The 19692-nt window shown below is 44.1% G+C and overlaps 1 protein-coding gene across 1 annotated transcript in view; it reads left to right on the top strand.

Annotated features, from left to right (window-relative positions):
* Positions 1-3782: 3782 nt before the first annotated feature.
* Positions 3783-19692, top strand: part of MIA3 (MIA SH3 domain ER export factor 3) — a 28018-nt gene continuing 12108 nt past the window's right edge. Inside the window, exons 1-7 of the mRNA XM_050893315.1 lie at positions 3783-3936; positions 4655-4788; positions 10171-10257; positions 11276-14219; positions 15156-15428; positions 17062-17141; positions 18447-18578. Of these exons, the coding sequence (XP_050749272.1) occupies positions 3783-3936; positions 4655-4788; positions 10171-10257; positions 11276-14219; positions 15156-15428; positions 17062-17141; positions 18447-18578 (3804 nt within the window). The remainder of the gene's footprint in view (positions 3937-4654; positions 4789-10170; positions 10258-11275; positions 14220-15155; positions 15429-17061; positions 17142-18446; positions 18579-19692) is intronic.

Below are 19692 nucleotides of genomic sequence, written 5' to 3'. Positions count from 1 at the left end.
TCTGCAGCTATTGGCTGGAGCAGGGCTGAGGGCAGCAGGATGTAAGGGTGATGTGAACCCTGGAGGTACAATGGTCACGGCGCTGCCGGTGCAGCGGGTAGCAGAGGGGCTGGAAGCTTTCTGAGCCCCTGCCAGGGAAGTGCAGCAGGCTGCCTGGGAGCCAGCACCTAAGCCTGCGCTGCTGTTGTAGGCAAGGCGTGCTGGCATGTGGAAGCGGGGAAATGCTAGCAAAGGGTGAAGCAGGAGGGACCAGGAGGAGCATGGGAGGCTAGCTGGGTGTGTTCAGTAGTGTGGCAGATGTTTAATTCTACACGTAGCACAATCTGAGCGTTACTAGAACCATGACTAATGCAATGGTTACTCTAAAAGTGACAGTTAACTAGATCCTGTTGTCACTTTTTCCATTAGCTGTATTGGTCCTTTTCTGTTAGTTTGTAATTCAGAACATCATGTTCTACGGAAGAAAAGGATTCTGAAGCAAAATCTTGTGCATTGTAGAGCAATAATATTGCCTATGCTCCCGCAGAGTACCTGGATTCTAGAAATCTGTCTGCCTCAACCACAGAATATAGTTTGTACAAATTTGTGCCGGAACTTGTTTCTTTAAATCACTTTTGGCAATGGACTTTGCCATGGAGTGTTTTGGTATGTGTAAAGTCCAGTTTTCTGAGTGAGAATTTACAGGGGCTTTTTTTTTCAGAACAGCTCTGCCATGTGAAGGTGAGTAAATAAGAAACTGGCTCAGATTAAAGGTTCATGTAATCCAGTATCCTGGTTCAACTGTGATCAATAACAAGTGTCAAGGGAATAGTACAAGGCAGAACAGTTGTTTGTAGCGTCTAAACATTTAACGTCAGTATCATACCTTAATATGACATTTAATAAATCTATGTGGGGATAACAGAGGTCTCCTTTTACTTTTTTTTTTAATCCTGCATTCTTTCAATATATGACCAGCATTTCAGTTCATAAGTATTCTATATTATTAATTAATAGTTAACTTACTTGACTGACTTGACGATAAACTGTAATATAGCACCACTTCTTTAACAGTGTCATCTTCTTTGTCTGTCCTTTATAATTTGTACCTCATACGAGTGTCTCATTGATCCTTGGTGTTCCCCAAGCGTGGCGTCACTTCCTACAACATTTCTGATCTTTTGTTATGTCAGTACCCTAATTTCACTATCCAGCTTACCCCACTTTATTTCTTAAAAGTTCTCACGTTTGCTCAGAAGCATGTTTACATTTGGCTTGTTATTTTTGTCTTCCTGTGTCATACATGAGTGAGTCTTTGCTGATTCTTATGTAAACTTAGCCAACTGATCTTGTTAATGGGTATTAGTTACTTTAGTAGATACTTTAGTGCAGGAGAGATGGGAGAACTGCTTTGTAACTGTAGACACATACAAAATGTTAGATTCCTCATGTATAGCGGAACTACTCTCATAGTTGAATACAACTCTTTCCAAGATTGGGGTTGAAGGCTGAAGGAAATTTTGTCTGAAATATCTAAATTGAACTGAGTGAAATGTTTCTCTTTATGTCACACATTGGGGAAGGCTGGGTATGTTAATAAGTGGGTGCATTGTTACTACGAAATACTTGAAATTCTAGGGAATATTGGACGGTTGCAGTGGTAAACTCATGTATATGTATTGACTGCGAGCTACTTGTTATTACACAATCAAGGCAATGAGTTAGGCAAGAAGTATGTGATCTTGTTTCTGTTCACATCCCCTTTCTTGCCCTTGTCTTTATGACCACAGGCACCGTTACCTTTTATCTTGGTCTTTTAGTAAAGATAAGCCTGATAACCTCGTACTGATGGGAAATTACCAAACAGCTCTGTCTTCACAAGCAATTGGACCTAAAGATCAGGCTGGGCATTAAGCCACAAGAAATGTTAATGTCAAGGGAAAAATGACTTGTCTTTCATTTGTACAGTCATCATAAAACGTGACTTGAATATATTTTCTTCCATATTGTAAATTGTGATAAAATTCACCTCTAAATTTTGTGAGTTAGGCTTTCTTAGAGCTTTTTATCAGCCAGTATCAGCAATGGCAGATAGGTATTGCCTCATTTTACAGGATGTGAAATACAAAAATGTCAACAAAATTCCAGGGGGGCTGTCAGCAATGCTGCGTGCTACAGCCGCGATACTGCGCTGGGCCTGGAGAGTATGTGTGGGCACTGGGTGAATGAATCGTTGCATTCCTGTAGTGTGTGGACGTTTGCTTAACCTCGGGATGGACCAGGCTGTAAGAAGTGGCAGGATGTCCGAGGTACATTTGGCAAAGAGGTATCAAAGCCGTTCATTGCAGCACTAAGGAAGATACCTGTTTCTGCCTTGATGCTTTTTCATAATGCAATTAAAATATTAAACTGTTCTAGAGGGGGGCTGAAAAGGAAATGCTTACATATTTTTCAGAGATTACGTAGCAGTAGCTAAGCTTGGATCTCAGGCCCTGTGCAATGGGGCTGTGGAAATGAGAGTATGTAGAGCAAAAATCAGTAATCATGAGGATATGATAAGAACATAAGCAGTGCCTCTAATGCAATTAGCAGTGGTATTGCTAACTCTTGTGATACATCATTTAAAAGGGCTCTTAAAAAAAAACCTCAGCTGTCCAAAGTTGTCCTTTGACATGCACAAAAAAGCAGAATCCTTCACCTTGACTATCAGTTCTGTGAAGTGCCTATTCATTTTGGGAGCAGCTTCAGAATTTGCCCTTTGGAAAGGAAAAAAAAAATATTTGGACATTTGATAAGCCAGCAAGAAGACTCTCTTACTGTCTCTTGCTATCCCTTCTTGGCTGCATCTTTTATTCTCTTCGTCCAGTCAGGGGCTGTGCTGGACAAATAACATGGGTCTGAAAAAGAGGAAGGAGAAGAAGTTTTGTTCGTTTTTCTCCTGTACGTGACCATCGTGACTTCTGCTGTTATTCTGCCATTTTAGATCTCTAAAGCGATATAAATGTGATGGATGCGAAGAAGAGGTAATCGTAAGCGCAGGCACACTTGTAGGTAGCACATCTTTCGGTTTGCAGACATTCATAGTTAGAATGTAGCAGCAAGTGGAAGCTGAAGCTACAGAAGGGCAAGAATAGGCCTGTCGGGGAGCCTGCATTTTCAGCAGTTAGGTGTGCAACGCTTCATTTGCCTGCGCTTTCCTCAGTGGGACTATGGGTGAGTGAGTTCATATGCCCGTGTTACCACAGGTTTAACCTCAAACTCTCGGGAGGTCACCGGGGCGAGATGACATGCTGTGTGGTGACGATTGCTTCTCTCAAGCGGAGATGTGAACTTCTTAGTGGGGCAGGAGGGAGAGCAGCGAGGTGGATGTTCATATCTGTTGCATCCTTACCTTTGGGGGGGGTGGGGGTGGGTGCACGGGGTCAATTACATCTTTTTTGCACCGCGGTCTAGACCGCTGGGCTATTCTTGTTACTTCAGCGATCGTCTGCTAGAGAAAACCGCCATTAGTAAGCACAAATAAGGAGCAGGACCTTCCCTCTCACCCCTCCAGGGCGGGAAGAGCCTCCTGCTAGGCGAGGGCCTGAAAAAGAGCCGGACTCTCGCCCGGCCCAGGCGGCCGGGGGTCCCGTCTCCGCGGGGGCGGGATCGGGATGCCGCCGGGAGGGAGGGTCGGGCGCTGCCCTCCTCCCGCCGCGGCGGCGGGGCCGGGCCGGGCCGGGCCGGTCCCTCCCCCGCCACATCGCCCTCCCGCCGGCGCTGCTGACGTGTCTGCTCCCTCCCCGCCGCCGGCGCCCGCCAACATGGCCGCAGCCCCGCCGCCGGACCCCCGGCTGCTCCTCGCCCTGCTGCTGCTCCTGCCCCCGCCGCCCTCCCTCCTCTGCGCCGCCGCCGCCGGGCCCGACCTGGGCCGCCGCTTCGCCGAGCGCAAGCGCTGCGCCGACCCCGAGTGCAGCAGTGAGTGGGGGCGGCGGGGACGCGCCCCGGCTGGGGGGGGAGTGGGGTGGCGGGGGACCCCGGCCCGGTGGGGTGCGAGAGGTCCCTGCCCGGTTCCCGGCGGTCGGCACGGCCGGGAGGCCGCCCCGCGCCCCCGGGAAGTTGTTACGGGAAAAGATGGGAACGTCGCATGCCTCAGGGCGGCATTTCCCAAACCTCCGCCTGGCTCTGGCACGGAAATTGGGGAGAATCGGGAAAATGGAAACGCGGCGCCGACGCGCGTCGTTCCTCTCGAGCAAGTTTTCAGATCTCCGCAGCTCCTTGCTTTTTTTTTTTTTTCCCTGCAAAACCCTCTTGTAATAAACCCGCTCTCTGGGTGTTGTTTGTGTGTTGAATAATTTCAGGGCTGATTTGCTAGGACACAGATGTCATCTTTCAGCCCGTCTAATTTGATATTAATAATTAGCTTCATCGTGCACTTCTGAAATGTAGTTCTCGAGTGTTTTGTCAAATGCTTGTCTTGATCGGTGAGCTTGCTTTTTTTTTTTTTTTTTAGAAATAATCTCTTATTTAAGTTATACTTTCAGTTAAGTTCTTGCCTCTTGACCCAATCTGGAAAATAGGAAACTGGTGCATATGGGGAGGTATTGTTTTCTGCCAATTAGCAAAGACTCCTTTCATGAAACTATTATTATTATTATTTTTAAAGTAATACTCTTCTTTTTGTTTCTTTGGACAGTGTTAATGTGCCGAGGGAAGGCAAGGCAGGATTTTAAAGGTCCAGATTGTCGCTTTGTAAATTTTAAGAAGGGAGAAGCGGTGTATGTATATTACAAACTAATAGGAAAATCAACCGAACTCTGGGCTGGAAGTGTAAGTACTGTAAAGCATTTGTTCTGTTTGCTCTTCTTGGTGCTTTCTGTTGGTAATCTTTTTTCCTTCCTTTTGCCTCTGCCTAAGGAGAGCGCTTAGGGTTTTGAACATAGCTAAATAACATAATGAATGCCATTTTGTCTTGAGACCGGTGTGAAATGGGATGTGGTCTGATCAAACCTAAGGCATTAAGTGCTGTGAGAAATGGGCAACGCTAATGTGTGCTAAAAACTGTTAGAAAACTGCCTTTGTGTTGAAAACCTCCCATTGCAGCACTGTAAGTGGTGGCCCATGAGCCCGCCTGGAAGCTGAGCCTCCCTTCCCACCTAGGGAGGCTTAAGCGTGCGCTTGTGTTTACCCGGACATGGTCTCATCCTGCGCTCTGTGTAATCCTGCTAAAAATCGTTCCAGGTACATGTTTTAATCACATTTCTCTTCCTAATATTCAGCTGCCGTCTTCCGCTTTTTATCTAAGCTGCATGCAGAATTGGAGGAAAAAAAGTAGTAAAACTAAAAAGAATTAAGCTAAATTTGATTTTTAAAAGGTCTGTGTCTCAGCTTTAGTAACACATTGTAGCAGCTTGCACACTAGTGTCGTCGTCCTCTTTGGGCAGTCAAGAGAGGGTTAATAGGAAACGAGGGTCCCCATACTTGCAGTTACTTCATAGAAAACTCCTCTCGGCTTTTATGATAAACACCTTATTTGCCTGACAGAAGCAGAACTGAGATACTCTGGAGGAAGAGCAATTTTTGTGGACTTCCCTTGAAAATGCTGGCAGTCTGGAGGTTGCTTAGACCTCGTCCCTGTTGCCCGCTCCCCATGCTCCTCCTACATACCTTTTTGTGTCCAAATCATTTACTTAAACCGCCTTTCTTAGTCTGGTCTTCTACAAGTGATAGACAGTTGCCTGCGACAGTGGTCTAGGCTGCTCAAAGCCGCACCTGGGTGTTGACTGTGGGACTAGTGGTTTAGTGAAAAGCAGGATGTATCACTTTCTCTAGCCTGTTCAGGCTGGGTGTGGACGGCCAAGCTCTCAGCAGGAGCTGAATCCAATTAGAATGATACAGAAGAGAGCAGAAAACTGCAGTATGTGGTTAAAGAAGAGTTTATAATTGTATCATGCTGGTAATTCCCTTCTGACGCGTACTGTACCATAAATAATCTTGTTAATTAGCCGGTACAGGTTTCCAGGGCTGCCAGGTCTTGAGACGCGGAATAGCAGCGTGGGGCCAATTTTGCATCTTCTAACAAGGTGTAATGCAGGCTGCAAGATCAGACAGCAGGTTTAAGGTAATTGCTGAGTTAATATTCAGTTTAACTATTCACTGATAGGAAGCTCATGCAACAGTTAGGTGTGTCTCCAAGTTAAAAGGATGTTTGCTTTGAGTTTAACAAGTAAAAGCTGAAGTTGGCAGATCTAAAAGAATTGCGAAGCTCCATTTTATTTGTTGTCATTTTTTAATTGTGTTACACTATTTTCTATGTTCCTTTTAGGGCAGTGATGACAGACTAATTCCTTTCAGTTGGTGGCTATAATCCTTATTTCTTTTTTTCCCAGTTTGACTGCTGCTGCGTTAATCGTAATACTGCAACAACCGGCGTGCAAACGCTGCAGCGGGGTCAGAGGTGCCTACCCTTGCATGTTGAGCAGGGCACTGGCACGTCTGACCCTGTCCCTGACGTACAGATAGCGCTGGGGTCTCTCTCGTGCAACGTGACTTCCCATGCCAGATTCGGCTGGGCAACTTGATTTATGCAGACCAGCCATGCCTGCTGCGTGCAGTCTTGGAGCTAGGGGGAGGCTGTTGCTTGCTAATTAAAAACAGGCTGCCTAGTGAGGTCTGCGATCAAACAAATTCCAATGGAAGGCATGTTACCTTCTGCCGCAGCACTTTTGGCATCTCATCGTGTGACTTTATGTGTGCTTGTGTGTATCGTTTGATCCCATTCATCTACCCTACTGCCTTTTTCCATTCCCCAAAGTTTGGGGGAAAGTATTTATTAGGTCATAATGGAAACTATGAAATCAAGGGATAACTGGTATTCTGATCTTCAGATGGGGGCAGAGGTTAGGGGAATGTGTGTATGAGAAGCTTCAACTACTGCAACCTGGGGCTTATTTCAAACAAGTTGTAAATACAGGCTCTAATCCTGAAATCGATTTTGAGGAGCCATGAGAAATAGAATAGTATTTCTGACCTGAAGGGAGATGATCTGATAAGAAAGGAGCCTTTCACCAAGGCTGAAAAATCTATAGCAGTTGGGTCTGGGCTTTATTTGCTTTTGCTTTTCTAATTCACTCCGCCCTTTTCAAGCCATTGTTGATTTTTTTTTTTTTTTTTCCCCCTGTGCCAGCAAACATGCTGTATTTTAACAAAATAGATCTTTATTTTATGATCCCAGTCTTGTATACTTTATTGCTTGCAGAACTCCCATTGAGCTCAGTGAGTATTTTGCATGTGAAGAAACTCTGGAACACAGCTATAATATGTATTCTATACATTATATAGCATGCAGTTTTTAGCAGAGCTGTCTAAACCTCATTAATCAAGCAAAGCCAAATGCTTGGACAATATTCTCTGACCATTACTTAATAGTGATTTTATGTTATGAATTTAATGAATACGTCAGTTCCAGGACAGTACTTGTTTTTTTTTTTTTCACAAAGCTGAAAGGTGGAGCACACCTGGTACTCTCATTGTCCAGTGCGCTGTGTCCTGCTCTAAAACTAGTCTCTTCTTCAGCATCCACCTCACATCGCTTACGCCGTCAAGTTGTGTTATGTAGGCTTTCCTCCTATGCATTTCTCCTGCACTCTGCCCTCATCTTTAGCAGGGTCAAGAACTCCAAAACTACTTCAGATAATTCCAAGGAAAAACTGCTGCTTTTTAACAAAACATTTCAGCAAAGACACTTTAAATTCTTGCTGCAGAAGATTGTTGTTTTATCTTATGGCAAAGGGCTGAACTTTATTCCTTTGATTCAAAGTTGAGAAAACTATTTCTGGCCTCACATTACAAGAAACGGACTTGGCTGCAGATCGTGGCTTTTTTGGGTGGTTGGTTGGCTTTTTTGTTTGTTTGTTTTCAAATCTTAGACATAGGGTAATAAAAAGGAAGACAGGAGGGGTAAATTTAAGGTAAGACAGGAAGACATACTCTGTCTGGAGGACCCAGAGGATCAGGGAATTTTTTCCTATTGTTTCTTAGTGTTTTCTTAACAATGCCAGCATTCAGCAAGGGCAGACCAAACCAACTCTTCTTTGACCAATATTCTGCAGTTTTAGGTACCTGTGATGCCTGTGGTTTAGGGATGTGGGCTTTAAGATCAAAAACATTTGAACATCATCTTTCCCAGCTGTCTGTTTTCTGTCACTGAGGTAGGTGATGTGAGGGTCTGGCTTCTTGGTCAGTGGTGGTTGGTGAATCTGCTGCAGCTGGCTGTCACACGTGGGCACTGGTGGGGACAGATGCTGTACGCACAGCTATGTGTTCCATCCACCCACGGCATTTTAGCTGGGAAGGGAGTGCAAATGAAGGATGCTCTTTTTTTCTCCCTTGTTTACTTGGCATTCATAGTGCCTTTCCTCTATCGTGTCTGTAGAGAATGAAGAATGTTTCCTTTATTTGTACAATAAGGCATTTTTTTCCCTTACAAGAGAGGACTTGTAGGGAGAGGAGCAGATGAAATTTTGGGCATGCAGATCCCATATGGCTCATAAACCACATAAGTGGCAAACTGGGTCACTGCAGAGGGCTTGTATGGTCAGCAGCTTGGATTACACTAAATGAGTTTCAAAGTGTGATGCCTAATTATAATGGTAGTCACGGAGATTAGTCTGTAAGGAGGCTACTTTGAAGCTTTGGCTTTTCTTTTCAGAAAGATCATTTAGAACTGGAATAGAAGTTTGTAGAGGGAAACAGGAAAATTTAGAATAAAACTGTAGTATACTGCACAAGGACAAGCTTTTGATTTGACTTGTCTAGTTTAATTTCCTATTCCCAGTAATTCCCAATAATAAACCTGCATAAATTATATCTTTTCCATAAGAGCGTCTCTATGTGTTTACAAAAGGTGGGGAGGTAATAGATTTTTTTTTTTTTTTTTAATATATGCGTAACTAATTTCAGAGATATCAACTATGGAAGGTAAGATTTGAATGAGAAATAGTTTAAAAAGGAAGCCCTATAAGGTATCAGTGCTTACTTTGCTTGCGTAACAAAAAAACCCAAAAAGTATTAGTACATATTATTTACTGGACACAATTTTCCTATTTTTTTTTTAATGCCATTGTAAATCCAGAAGACTTCAGCCCACGTTAACCTATTTCAGTGATATCAGTGTAATGATACTTATACCTATATATCCCTAATTGTTTTGACATAACTGGTTTCCTTTTTAATTTGATCTTTAACTGAGTGCTCTTCCAAAACAAACTCTTCAAGGAAATTGGCAATTTATCATCTTTCGCCTATAACAAAACATTGAGGAAATGACCAACGCTTCCCCCCCCCCCCCCCCCCCCCCCCCCCATATTTTGGTCGTCTAGGAACTCTGTTCCTTTCTAGGTGTGTCCACCAGGATCTAATTGCCTGGATTATCTAATCTGTGTAGTGATAGCATGTTATTAATATTGGCTTCTTGACAGCTGTTGTCAGAACTCTCAAGTGAGAGCATTACTATGTAGATCTTAGCCGGTGAGTGATAAGGGAAGTTCTTGTCTTCCACTGTTTACCTTGGCTTAGCACGTTGACTTGCTTGAAAATAGCCATCTGCAACTGATTCTTGCCTGTATTAGTCACTGAAGAGCAACAATGCATTTGCAGAGGGGGTATATTTTCCACACAGGTTTTAAAATAGATTATTACCTCAGGTACAATTCTGTATTTTCCTAAAATCTGCTTTAAGAATTATTTTTTTCCTTAAGCTGCGAAGTGAACATATTTCAGGCTATAATATTGTGCATGGATGTAAATCTTATTAGTCAAAGATCCTCTTCTGCTTACTAGTTGAGCAAATACTTGAGGCATATGTGGTGCCAGTGAGAGTGCACAATAGCAGTTAAAGCAGGTGAGCCAGAACGCCTGTGCTTTACTCAACTCTCCTAATAATTTGTTATAAGTCAGGCTTCAAAACATGAACTTACCAACTTCACAAGGGTGTTGTGAAATTTAAGTATAAAACCTCAGTGAAAACTCTTGCATAAATAAGGCATCACTAATTTTTTTCTTTTATTCACTGTGTTAAACTTAATCTAGAAATACTTGAGAGTGAGTTTGACGTATTTGTTACTAGTGTCTGTAATTAGGATTTTAACATAGTCACATGATTTTGAAAGCTTCTTTACTGCTTTTTGTTTGCTTGTGTTTGTTTTCTGGCAGGTTGGAAGCGATTTTGGATATTTTCCAAAGGATTTACTTGAAATAAATCATAATTATTCCAATGAGGAGCTAGAATTACCAACAGATGTAAGTCTTATGTGATATTTTTCAGTTGGGCTTCTTACTGTTTCTTACCTTGGCATTAAATAAAATCTGTGAGGAGGAGGATGGGAATATCAGTGATCCTTAGTTACCTTTTGTTTGTAAGCAGCTACGTATGTGCAGAGATGCACTTATGTGTCGGGGGTGGAATGCTTATGCAGCTATGTATGTGGATGGGTGTGTAAGCATCAGCCCAAAATGTGGGCGTTGATCTTTCTTTTCTTGAATATTCTGATTTTCTTCTAACAAAATCTGTTTGGATTGAGCTCTTGAAATGCTGCTAACTGCCTCGGACATAGGCTGTTTGGTATGTATTCAGAATTGTTTCTTTTCCCAAACTTTAAAAGTTTAAAGTACTATCAGGAAAAAAAACCTGATACACTTAGCCCTTTGATTCTAGAATTGGTCCTTCAACCCTTACACACATAAATGGCTTTCATGCACTAATAGCTAGTAACTCCAGAGATACGTGAGTAAGGCCTGTTTGTGGATGCAGCTTCAGACCCTTATGAAACCATGTTCAGTGGCTTGCACTGCTATTTAATTTATTTTTCAGAAATTGTGTGACAAGCAGCTCCTGCTTGGAGGTCTTGGTCATTTGAGGAGAGACCAGCTAAAAGAGATTGTGACAAACAAGCTTAGTGGTGTTTTTTTTTGTTCTCCTCACTGGCATTCAGCAATAGACTTGTTCTTAATTCAGGATATATGTCATGAGTAAAGTATAATACTGTCAACTCCATTGCTGACTTCCAGTTTGTTCCTCACTAGGAGGTCTTTGACGGGGCTAAGCCATAAGCTTTTTATTTAGTTTTTTAAGAGTCCTTGGGCAAAACTTCCACTGATTTCAAAGAGAGTTTTGGTTAAGGACTCAAGGGGATAATTCTGCATGACTAATATAATTTACTTTGCTGCTGCATCTCTCTCTAACCAACCAAATGGATTTGGTCTCATCATTGTAATAAAGAAAATAGTATTTGTGACTACATATTGTTTTTCATTTCAGGAAACAGACTTTGTTTGCTTTGATGGCGGAAGGGATGATTTTGATAATTATAATGTGGATGAGCTTTTGAAGTCATTGCAAGAGACAATAGCAAATGAAGCGGAAACTGAATCAAGGGATCCAGGGACAGAACCAGCTGAAGAAATTGAAAGGGATGAGGAGATTGAACAGGTTGATACAGAGAAGTCCCTTGATGCTTTGGAGACAGACGATCTTGAGCTAAGCACAGAAGAAGACAAGGAAGCCCTTGCCATGACAGAGGAAGTAGACAGTTCTCTTACAGAAGGAACTGAAAATACTGGGGGAGACTCTAGTGTCAGTAGTCACGAAGAAAACACTCAGGGAGATCAAATTGCACATGAGCACTTGAAAGGAATGCTACATGGGAAACTAAAAGGGCTAGAAAGTGAAAATACCAAAACCACTAGTGTTCCTCAGGGTGAAACCAGTCAACTTGACAAAGAGAATGAAGAAGTCGATGCCTATACACTTTTAAACAGAGAGCTCTCTGTGAACTTGAAAACAAAACTTGGCTCAACTGCTGATGCTGTTGTATCAGATGATGCAGCGACTCGCCTTGTTACAACGCTGGAAGATGCTTTTAATGAAGATTTGAGCATTAATGCTTATGATGCAGAGGAGGAGCCAGACTTTGCAGATCAGTCTGAAGAAATCCCTTTGCTGTCTTTTACGGCAGAGGAAGAAATTACATCCCCAGCGGACTTAGAAGATGATGAAAACGATGACATTGAGTCACAAAATCATGAACCTGATGAAGATACAAAGGGTGCTACAGAGCTAAATAACCAAAGAGACAATGAGGAAGAACTCGATTCAGATGCATTAATTCTTAAGGATGCCTTCAGTAAGAGCAAGAAGTTGGGTGACAGTATAAGTGTGGACAGGTCCGAATCTAAACAAACAAAAGAGAAATGGGATGAGGTGATGCTAATTAGTAAAAGAGAGGCACCAGCAACAATTCAACCTGAGGATCTCTCCAAAGAACTCCTTAGAAAGGAACCTGTAGGTACAGGTGATCTGGGTTCAAAAGAAAAAACAAACAAAAGTGAACAGTTTGAAGAGCAGCTTATCGTTGATGGAACTGAGTCACGTACTGAAGAGCTGAAGAGTACAGCTGTGCCTGATCCTCATGTTTTGCCTAGTCCAGGAGATGATCTGGAGTACAAATCATTTGTTAAAAGCAAGCAAGATGCTTTAAAACCATCTGTTGGTGATATCAACAAAAGTCCAGAAAGAGTGCTGCTTGCTCAAATAGAGAAAGAGTTTGAGGATGACCCCTTGGAAGAGGTCTTGGAAGGTGATTTAAAGCATGAAAAGTTATGGGAGAAAACAAAGGAGAAAGGAAGAGCTGAGAACAACCCTTCCGTTGATGTTCCAGCCAAACCAGTGGAAGAGGTAAAAAATGTATCTCAAAGTGACTTAGGAGATACTGACCTCTTGAAAGAGAAAGTGGAGCATGGAATGCCTGCTGTGGAGAAAGAACTTCTAAGACATGATGAAGATTTGAAACAAACAGGGGAGACCGGTCATGAATATCAAAAAACCACCTTTCTTAACAAAGAACCTGAAATAAAAAGGAGAAACATGAAAGAAACCCCTGCAGGGGAGGGAGACCCAAGCCATAGAGGAGCTGTTGAGCAACCTAAGCCATGGGAAAATGAGACTGAGTATTCAGAGGCAGATGTGAAAGAAGAGCTTTCAAGAAATCTTGGCAAGATGACAGTATTTGAAGAAAGCATTGAGAAAAGTTCCCCTGAAGAAAAATCAAAAAGCACTACACAGAATACTAATACAGAGAATCTTACTCAGCAAGGAACTGCTCGTACCGAGGACACAGATTCAGACAGAAATCTTGGCACAAATTTAGCTAAAGAAAGAACACTAAGACCAGAATTGCAATCTGAACAGCCAGATGCTGAAGATGACCCTGACCTGATGAAACAAGTAGAGGAAGAGCTACTGGAAGATGAGAATGCTGCAAGTGCAAAGCGGTCGCAAGCAAGGGCTGCAAATGTACAGGGTGATACAGGAAATGTTAAAAGTGCAAACCTTGGATTAGAAGTACTAAGCGAAGCTGTTTCGGGAACTGCAAATCCTACTTATGAAACAGGAGGGGAAACAAACTCATTTTCTAAGGAGGCTAAAAAACCGATCAGCGTGCAAGATGCAAGCGAGACTGGGAACAAAGAGGTTGACGTACCAGTGAGTGAACATGCTAAATTGGATGAGATGGAACGTGTCGCAGAAGATGATGAGGAGTCTTCTGAAGCTGAGGAACCATCAGCTGTGGAAGAACGTAATTTCCAGTCTCCTGACACAGAAGACAACAATGACTTTAACCAAAGGAAAGATCATCTCCCAGAGGGCATTTCACAGAAAGACTCAAAAGAGGTACAAAATTTAGAGCATACAAGAAATGACTACCAGCAATCTGCACATTACCCCAGCCCTGCTGACAGCTCAGAAGCCACAAATGACACTATAACAGACTTCAGTGAGTCTGTGAAGCGGCTCACAATAATGAGAGATTTTCTTGATGAAAAGCGTGTAATACGTCTACAAAAGTACCTTGGGTTTCAACACATGGTTAGGATAGAAGCCATGTTTCACGACATGAAGGTAGAGATGGAGCTTGCTCAGAAGGCAAGCCATAATAACGAAGATATAGAAAAAGCTGTGGACCAGATAATTGAGTTTTCAGAATCGAGCATTATGGATGTTGTAGGAAAAGTTCTGGATGCCCGAGTGGCAGAAAATAAAGAGGAGGTGGTGAAAGAGATGGAGTTGTATGATGAGGAGAGCGCACTGATGGATGATATTCAAGAATTAATATATTCTTTAAGGAGTAAATATTTGTCTGCTAGTGAGAGTGTCCCACTTGCATCTATTCCAGAGCAGGAAGATGATCAGCTGCACGTTCAAGGTACGATGTTAAACCAGTTAATAAATAGATGAAATGGAAGTGAAACCCTATCCCAGACAACACTATGTAACCCAGAGAAGCTTTAAGAAGAGGGTGAGGGAGCAGAACTGAAAGAGGCCCTGGGGAATCTGCTGGGATTTTGCTTATTTTTAATGCATATTTTTGGCATTGTGATGGGTGGCCCAGGGACAAATCCTGAGAGAAAATGTTGAGCTCAGTATGATTGTTCTTATGGGCCAGGTTCTGTGTAACAGAAGTGGGATCCATGCATGGATATGGCTAGAAGGAGCCATTCAGGTCATGTCTATACCTCCTCCCCTCAAGAAATAGGGATTCACATATACTAATGTGCTGAATTTTCTGGAGGGTTTAGAGCAGTCTTTTTTTTTCTGAACTAGCTAGCACCTAATTATGAGAGATCCAGTGATTAATGCAAAGTTCAGGCACTAAATCCATGCACCTAAAATCTCAGGCATCCCTATCATCATATTTTTGCCTACATTCATAAAAGAGTGTGTAAGGAAATACTGAACAAACAGATCTTTTGACAGGGGAGGAACCAGCAGTAGAGTCTGTTGCAAACTTGCTGTTTTTTCTAATTAATGTGCAAGGTGGTAAGATACACGCCTAGCAAGACTCCTTTTACAGTAGTACATGTTAGGTATGTGATTTCTGATAGTCACGAACGATGAAAATATTTCCCCTTGCAATATTTCGTTGCAAGGTCAGTGGTTGATACCTTGCATAAATTCCATATAAACATTTAATTAGATGTTACTGAAAGTTGATTGAGAATATATTGGAAGCAATATACAAGCTGAAGTATTTAAAAAGTGTCAAGAAAGCTTTGTCAAATGCAGTATTTCACTGGAGACAGCTGGGGTAAGAAATACACATTAGCTCAGTGCTTAATTCATGTCTCCCTGTCTGTCACAGATGGTGCAAAAGAGGCTGAGTATGACAGACTTTCCGTCAGAAACCCAAATGCCATTGATGAGAGCAATCAGGCATTTCAGCCGCTTGAAGATAAGAGGCCAGAACAGCCTATTGAGGAGGAGAGCGCTGTTAATGTTCCACCTGAGCATGAAGAGGCCAACTTCTCAGATAATAGAGAAGCCGAAGAAGGGTATGAAAGAGGATCGCTGCTGGAAGATACTTCCTTTGGGTCAATTGATTCAGGACAGGGCGCCAGGGAAGATACTGCTGCAGGTAACCGTTTGGAATTGGGTTATTTTGTTCTTTTGCTCTTAAAGAGGAGCATGGTTGAATGGTTTCTAGGCAAATACCAAGGGTTTTCACTAATATTTTCATTGTATGTTGCTGTAATCCTAATGGCTTTCACTAATCTGTGACAGTCCCTCTAGTGGCAGTATTGTCTCGCTACCACTCAGCAGAGAGGTTTTTCTACTACCTTTTTGCACTATAGAAATAAGAAAAGTTCTCCTGTAAGTGTCATAGTCAGAGCTCTGTGCTCGGGCTGGTGGGCTGTGTCTCAGGATGGTAGTGGATAAAGAGCAGAAATCACTGGAAGCATACCATCAGCGCAGGTTTCCTCCTCCTTGCAGGGGGACTGACGGTCTAACCATTAGGCTGTAGAATCATGCGTGCTCTCTTCTTGCTCTTTTTAACCTGTGAGTCTAGGCTATATTACTTTCCAGGAAAGATGGAGTGTAGCTTCCAGAAAGCAGTTCAAATTTCTGGCTAAGGCGATTGTTGGAGTAGGAGGAATGTTTGAGTCTGTTCTGCAGAGGCCTCCTCCCTCTGGAGCAAGTGTGCTGACTCGTCATTATGCCAAGGAGAGACCCTGTTACCATCATCTTCCCCAGCTCTGTTTTGGCATGAAACTACCTTTGACTCCATTCTCGGTGCTAAGCTCAGCTTTGCTGTTCTGCATTCACCTCTGATTACGCTTAATAAATCTGTCTTCACTGAGCATTTAGAAGAAAATCAGGCACATCTTGCTTAGCTTTTGTACGCTACTGAGGTACTGTACCATCCCCATAGCCAAGCACTTTTGAGGAGCTTCTAAGTTCTGAGGGAAACTCTAGGTTGAATGCAAAGATACCTAATGAATTTTAAATGGCCGGTGGATTACTTCTGTGGTTAAGCAGTCGGATGTTCAGTTGTACTTTAGACCATCTTCCATTCCTTCCTTAAGAGTAGTTAAATGCTGTTTGCCAGGAATTCTATGAGGACCGCTAGAAGTGCTGAGAAGAAACAGGGCAGATGCTTGTAGAACAGCTGGTCCTGGAAGCTGTTCCACAATGTAACAACAGGCTGGGCAGGTGGTTATTTGAATCTGCTAACCTGAATTCAAGGCAACAGTAGCAGTGAGAGGAGGAGGCAGGCTTCAGATCAGGGCAGAAGTAAAGATGGTTTAAAGCTTATGCTGTCCTAACAGTGCTGTAAACTTATTAGAAGACGTACGCTTATTGATTGGGAATTGAAGAGCGTGTGCTTTTTTGTCGTTGACTTGCTGCTGAAGGAGTTGTATGTGCTCTGTCTGAGGCAGGCTTGGCAAAGTGACTTTGTATATCCGTGTCCCTCTCTGCGGTACCTTTTCTAAAGCAGCCTGTGGAGCATCACTATCCTTTCTAAGGACTTTTGCCTCTTTCTTCAATGCCCTGGAGAACCGGGGACCATAATTTGAAATCTCGCCTAAGATGTCGCAGAAACCGCGGGGGGTGGGGTGGGGCGGGGTGCAGAAGCGTGTTCCCCGTTGCAGCCCTCCCCTGTCAGCAGGCCCTGCTGGCGACGGCTGACGCGGGCGCGGCCGCTCCGTCAGGTAACACCTCTCTCCCTCTCCCTCCAGACCCCGGCGAGGGCGCCGGGCGGCCCGCAGGACGCGGGGCGGAGGCAGGCGCCGCCTCATGGGGAGCCCTCGGCGAAGCGGCGCCCGCGGCCCGGGAGCTCCTGCGGCGGGTGAGTGGCGGAGATGGCGGCGGCGCATGCGGGCGGCGGCGGCGGCGCGCGCCGATGACGCGCGCGCGGGGCGGGGCGGGGCGGGGCGGGGCGGGAGGGGGGGATCACTCCGGGCTGACGTGTGCCTGGAAGTTGGCTCGCGCAGCCATGGACCCCGCGGGCGGTGGCGCGCGCCTCGTGGAGCCCCCGGCGCGGCGGCTGCTGCAGGTCCGCGGCGGGGGGGGGGGGAGGGAGGGGGTTGTCGCGCGCGCCGGGCGGGGCCGCCGCCCGCGTCACCGGCCGTTGGGAGCCGTTAACGGCCGGCGGGCGGGCGGCCGTGACAAGCGGCGGAGGGGTTCCGCCGGTACAAACCGGAGGACTCGGCGCCCCAAGTGGCGCCTCCCCCCCCCCCTCGCCCCCCGGGGAGACGGGCCGAGGCGGATGTTGCTCCGCGTCCCTGAGGGGGTCACCCCTGCCGTACAGCTGCCCCCCGCTCCCTTCGCGAAGGGGCTGTTTCTCCTCGCCCCCGCCCCGCGATGTGGGGCAGTCCCGCGGGAGCGGAGGCGTCTGCGGGCGTGAACACGGGCAGGGATCGGTGCCTGGCCTCTTGCCGCACCCCGGCGCTTGGGGGGAGAGGGTGCCTTCGAAGATGCCAGCTCGCCTCTAGATTGGGCTTTGCAGGGGGAAGTGTGCGCCCTCATTTTAATCTGACACTTCTGTCGGTTGCGGCCAGGGAGAAGGCAGCGATTTCTGTGTGGCTTGTACAGTTTATTTTCCAAGTGCCGTGTCTGTATCAGCCCTGTAAACTGTACCAGGTATTCACACCTTTGTCAAGCAGTTGGTGCTCTCTGGCCTTCAGAGAGACGTATGACAAGACACATGACATATGACCCTGTGACCAGGGTGACAGTGGGGAAAAGATCTGAGCTGCTTTTACTGGATTATTATGAACATCCAAATGTAAAGCTGGGGTTTTTTTCCTATATCTTTCCATCCTTACAGCTTTATTTGGAAACAGATGAATAACTACTAGTGCTGTGTAATGCAAAATGTGTGTAACAGCTTAATTTGGTGTAGCTGTTCTTTGCCAGCAGATTGTTACTGTCAGGTGTCTGCCAGATAGTCAGACTTTTGAGTTGAAACGCGAGCATCAAGCTGCTTTGTGGTTTTCTTCATTTTCGGTTTTCAGTTTACAGAAAAACTGCAAGAAAGCTCTAGATGGTTCTCTGGTTTTATGAGAGGAATAAAAGCATTTGGCAGACTGCTTATTTTGCCTGAGTATTTAATGAAAACGTATTCATAGTTGTCAATGCTGTTGGTTTTCAGTTGGTTGCTACCCTGCCTGAGGAAATTCGTCCTGGGCCTGATTTCCATGGACTTCCATGGGAGCCTGTTATTATCACTGCCTTAGTGGGAATTGCCACGCTTGCTATAATTTTCTGGAGAACCTGCCTTTCAGTGAGTATACTTCATGCTTGCAAGCCTGCTGATATTTCACTTACTGAGCGGTCTTTTGTATGGTTAAACTGTTTCAGCATTACCGGGGTCAAAGCAATATGTAGTCTTCCGTGTTCTCACTTTTTCCGTTTAGAGCATTAATGTGAACTAAATGCTGGGCTTAATAGCTAAAGTAAGTTGTAATTCAAGCTACGAAGCGTTTCCTTTCAGCTATTAATTGAAGATTTTTTAGTAAGGGGCAGTTTTGAAAGCAAAATAGGGGAGTATGATGTAAATCAAGAAGGCTGAGGGAAGGATCAGCGTATCTTTGAAATGAGAAGCCTTCCATGTGCTTAAGCCTGCTGCTGACTATCTCCAAAACAAGCAGTTAATCCTCCCCCCTTCATATTGTCCAGCTGCTTGTAGGTGCCGCATTTAGAATCCTAAACACCTGATCTTAATTCTCACTGGACAGCCCCTTCACCACTCTTCTCCTCACTCTGCATTTGTCCTCCTCTTTCCTACATGGATAATTTTCTGTGCAAGAAAAATACCATCGCCAGCTCTCAAGTATACCAGTGCATCTCCTTGGGAATTGATAGATGAAAATCAAGTAGGACAGTTTATTTTACAGCTGTCCAGTTCAGTGATGATATGCTCTGGAAGCCTGTGGAATACTTTATCTTTGCTTGACAAAAATAAATTAAAACTAAATATTATCTGTAATGATATTCATAGTTTTTTCCATGCTTAGTTTTGATATTGAGTACACTAGGTCAGTTTCAAATGCAAAATAGCATTAATATAACAGCATAAAAAGAAAGCTTCTGAAATTCTTCTGTTAATTTTGAAATAAGCAACTGTCATGTAAACATACGTTGCTTTAAAAGGATCAGAACTGGGATGCAAGTGTGGTTTGTGTTTGCAAGCTCATGACTGTTGTTTGATGCAAAATGGCTTAATTTTCTTCGATGCAAATTGGATGTGGGCAGTTACTGCTGTCCTTTTAGTGACTGAGTAAACAGATATTTACTAAGGCTCTAGGACAGGGCATTAACCTAGAAGCTTTTATTAGAAAACAGCTTAAGCTTGTTTGTAGTGTTATTCAATACTCTTGTTGGCAGTGATAGATGTG

Source organism: Gymnogyps californianus, chromosome 3 (genome assembly GCF_018139145.2).
Source record: "Gymnogyps californianus isolate 813 chromosome 3, ASM1813914v2, whole genome shotgun sequence".
NCBI lineage: Eukaryota > Metazoa > Chordata > Aves > Accipitriformes > Cathartidae > Gymnogyps > Gymnogyps californianus.
The sequence above is the reverse complement of the archived record's forward strand: the minus strand, read 5'-3'. Positions and strand labels throughout refer to the sequence as shown.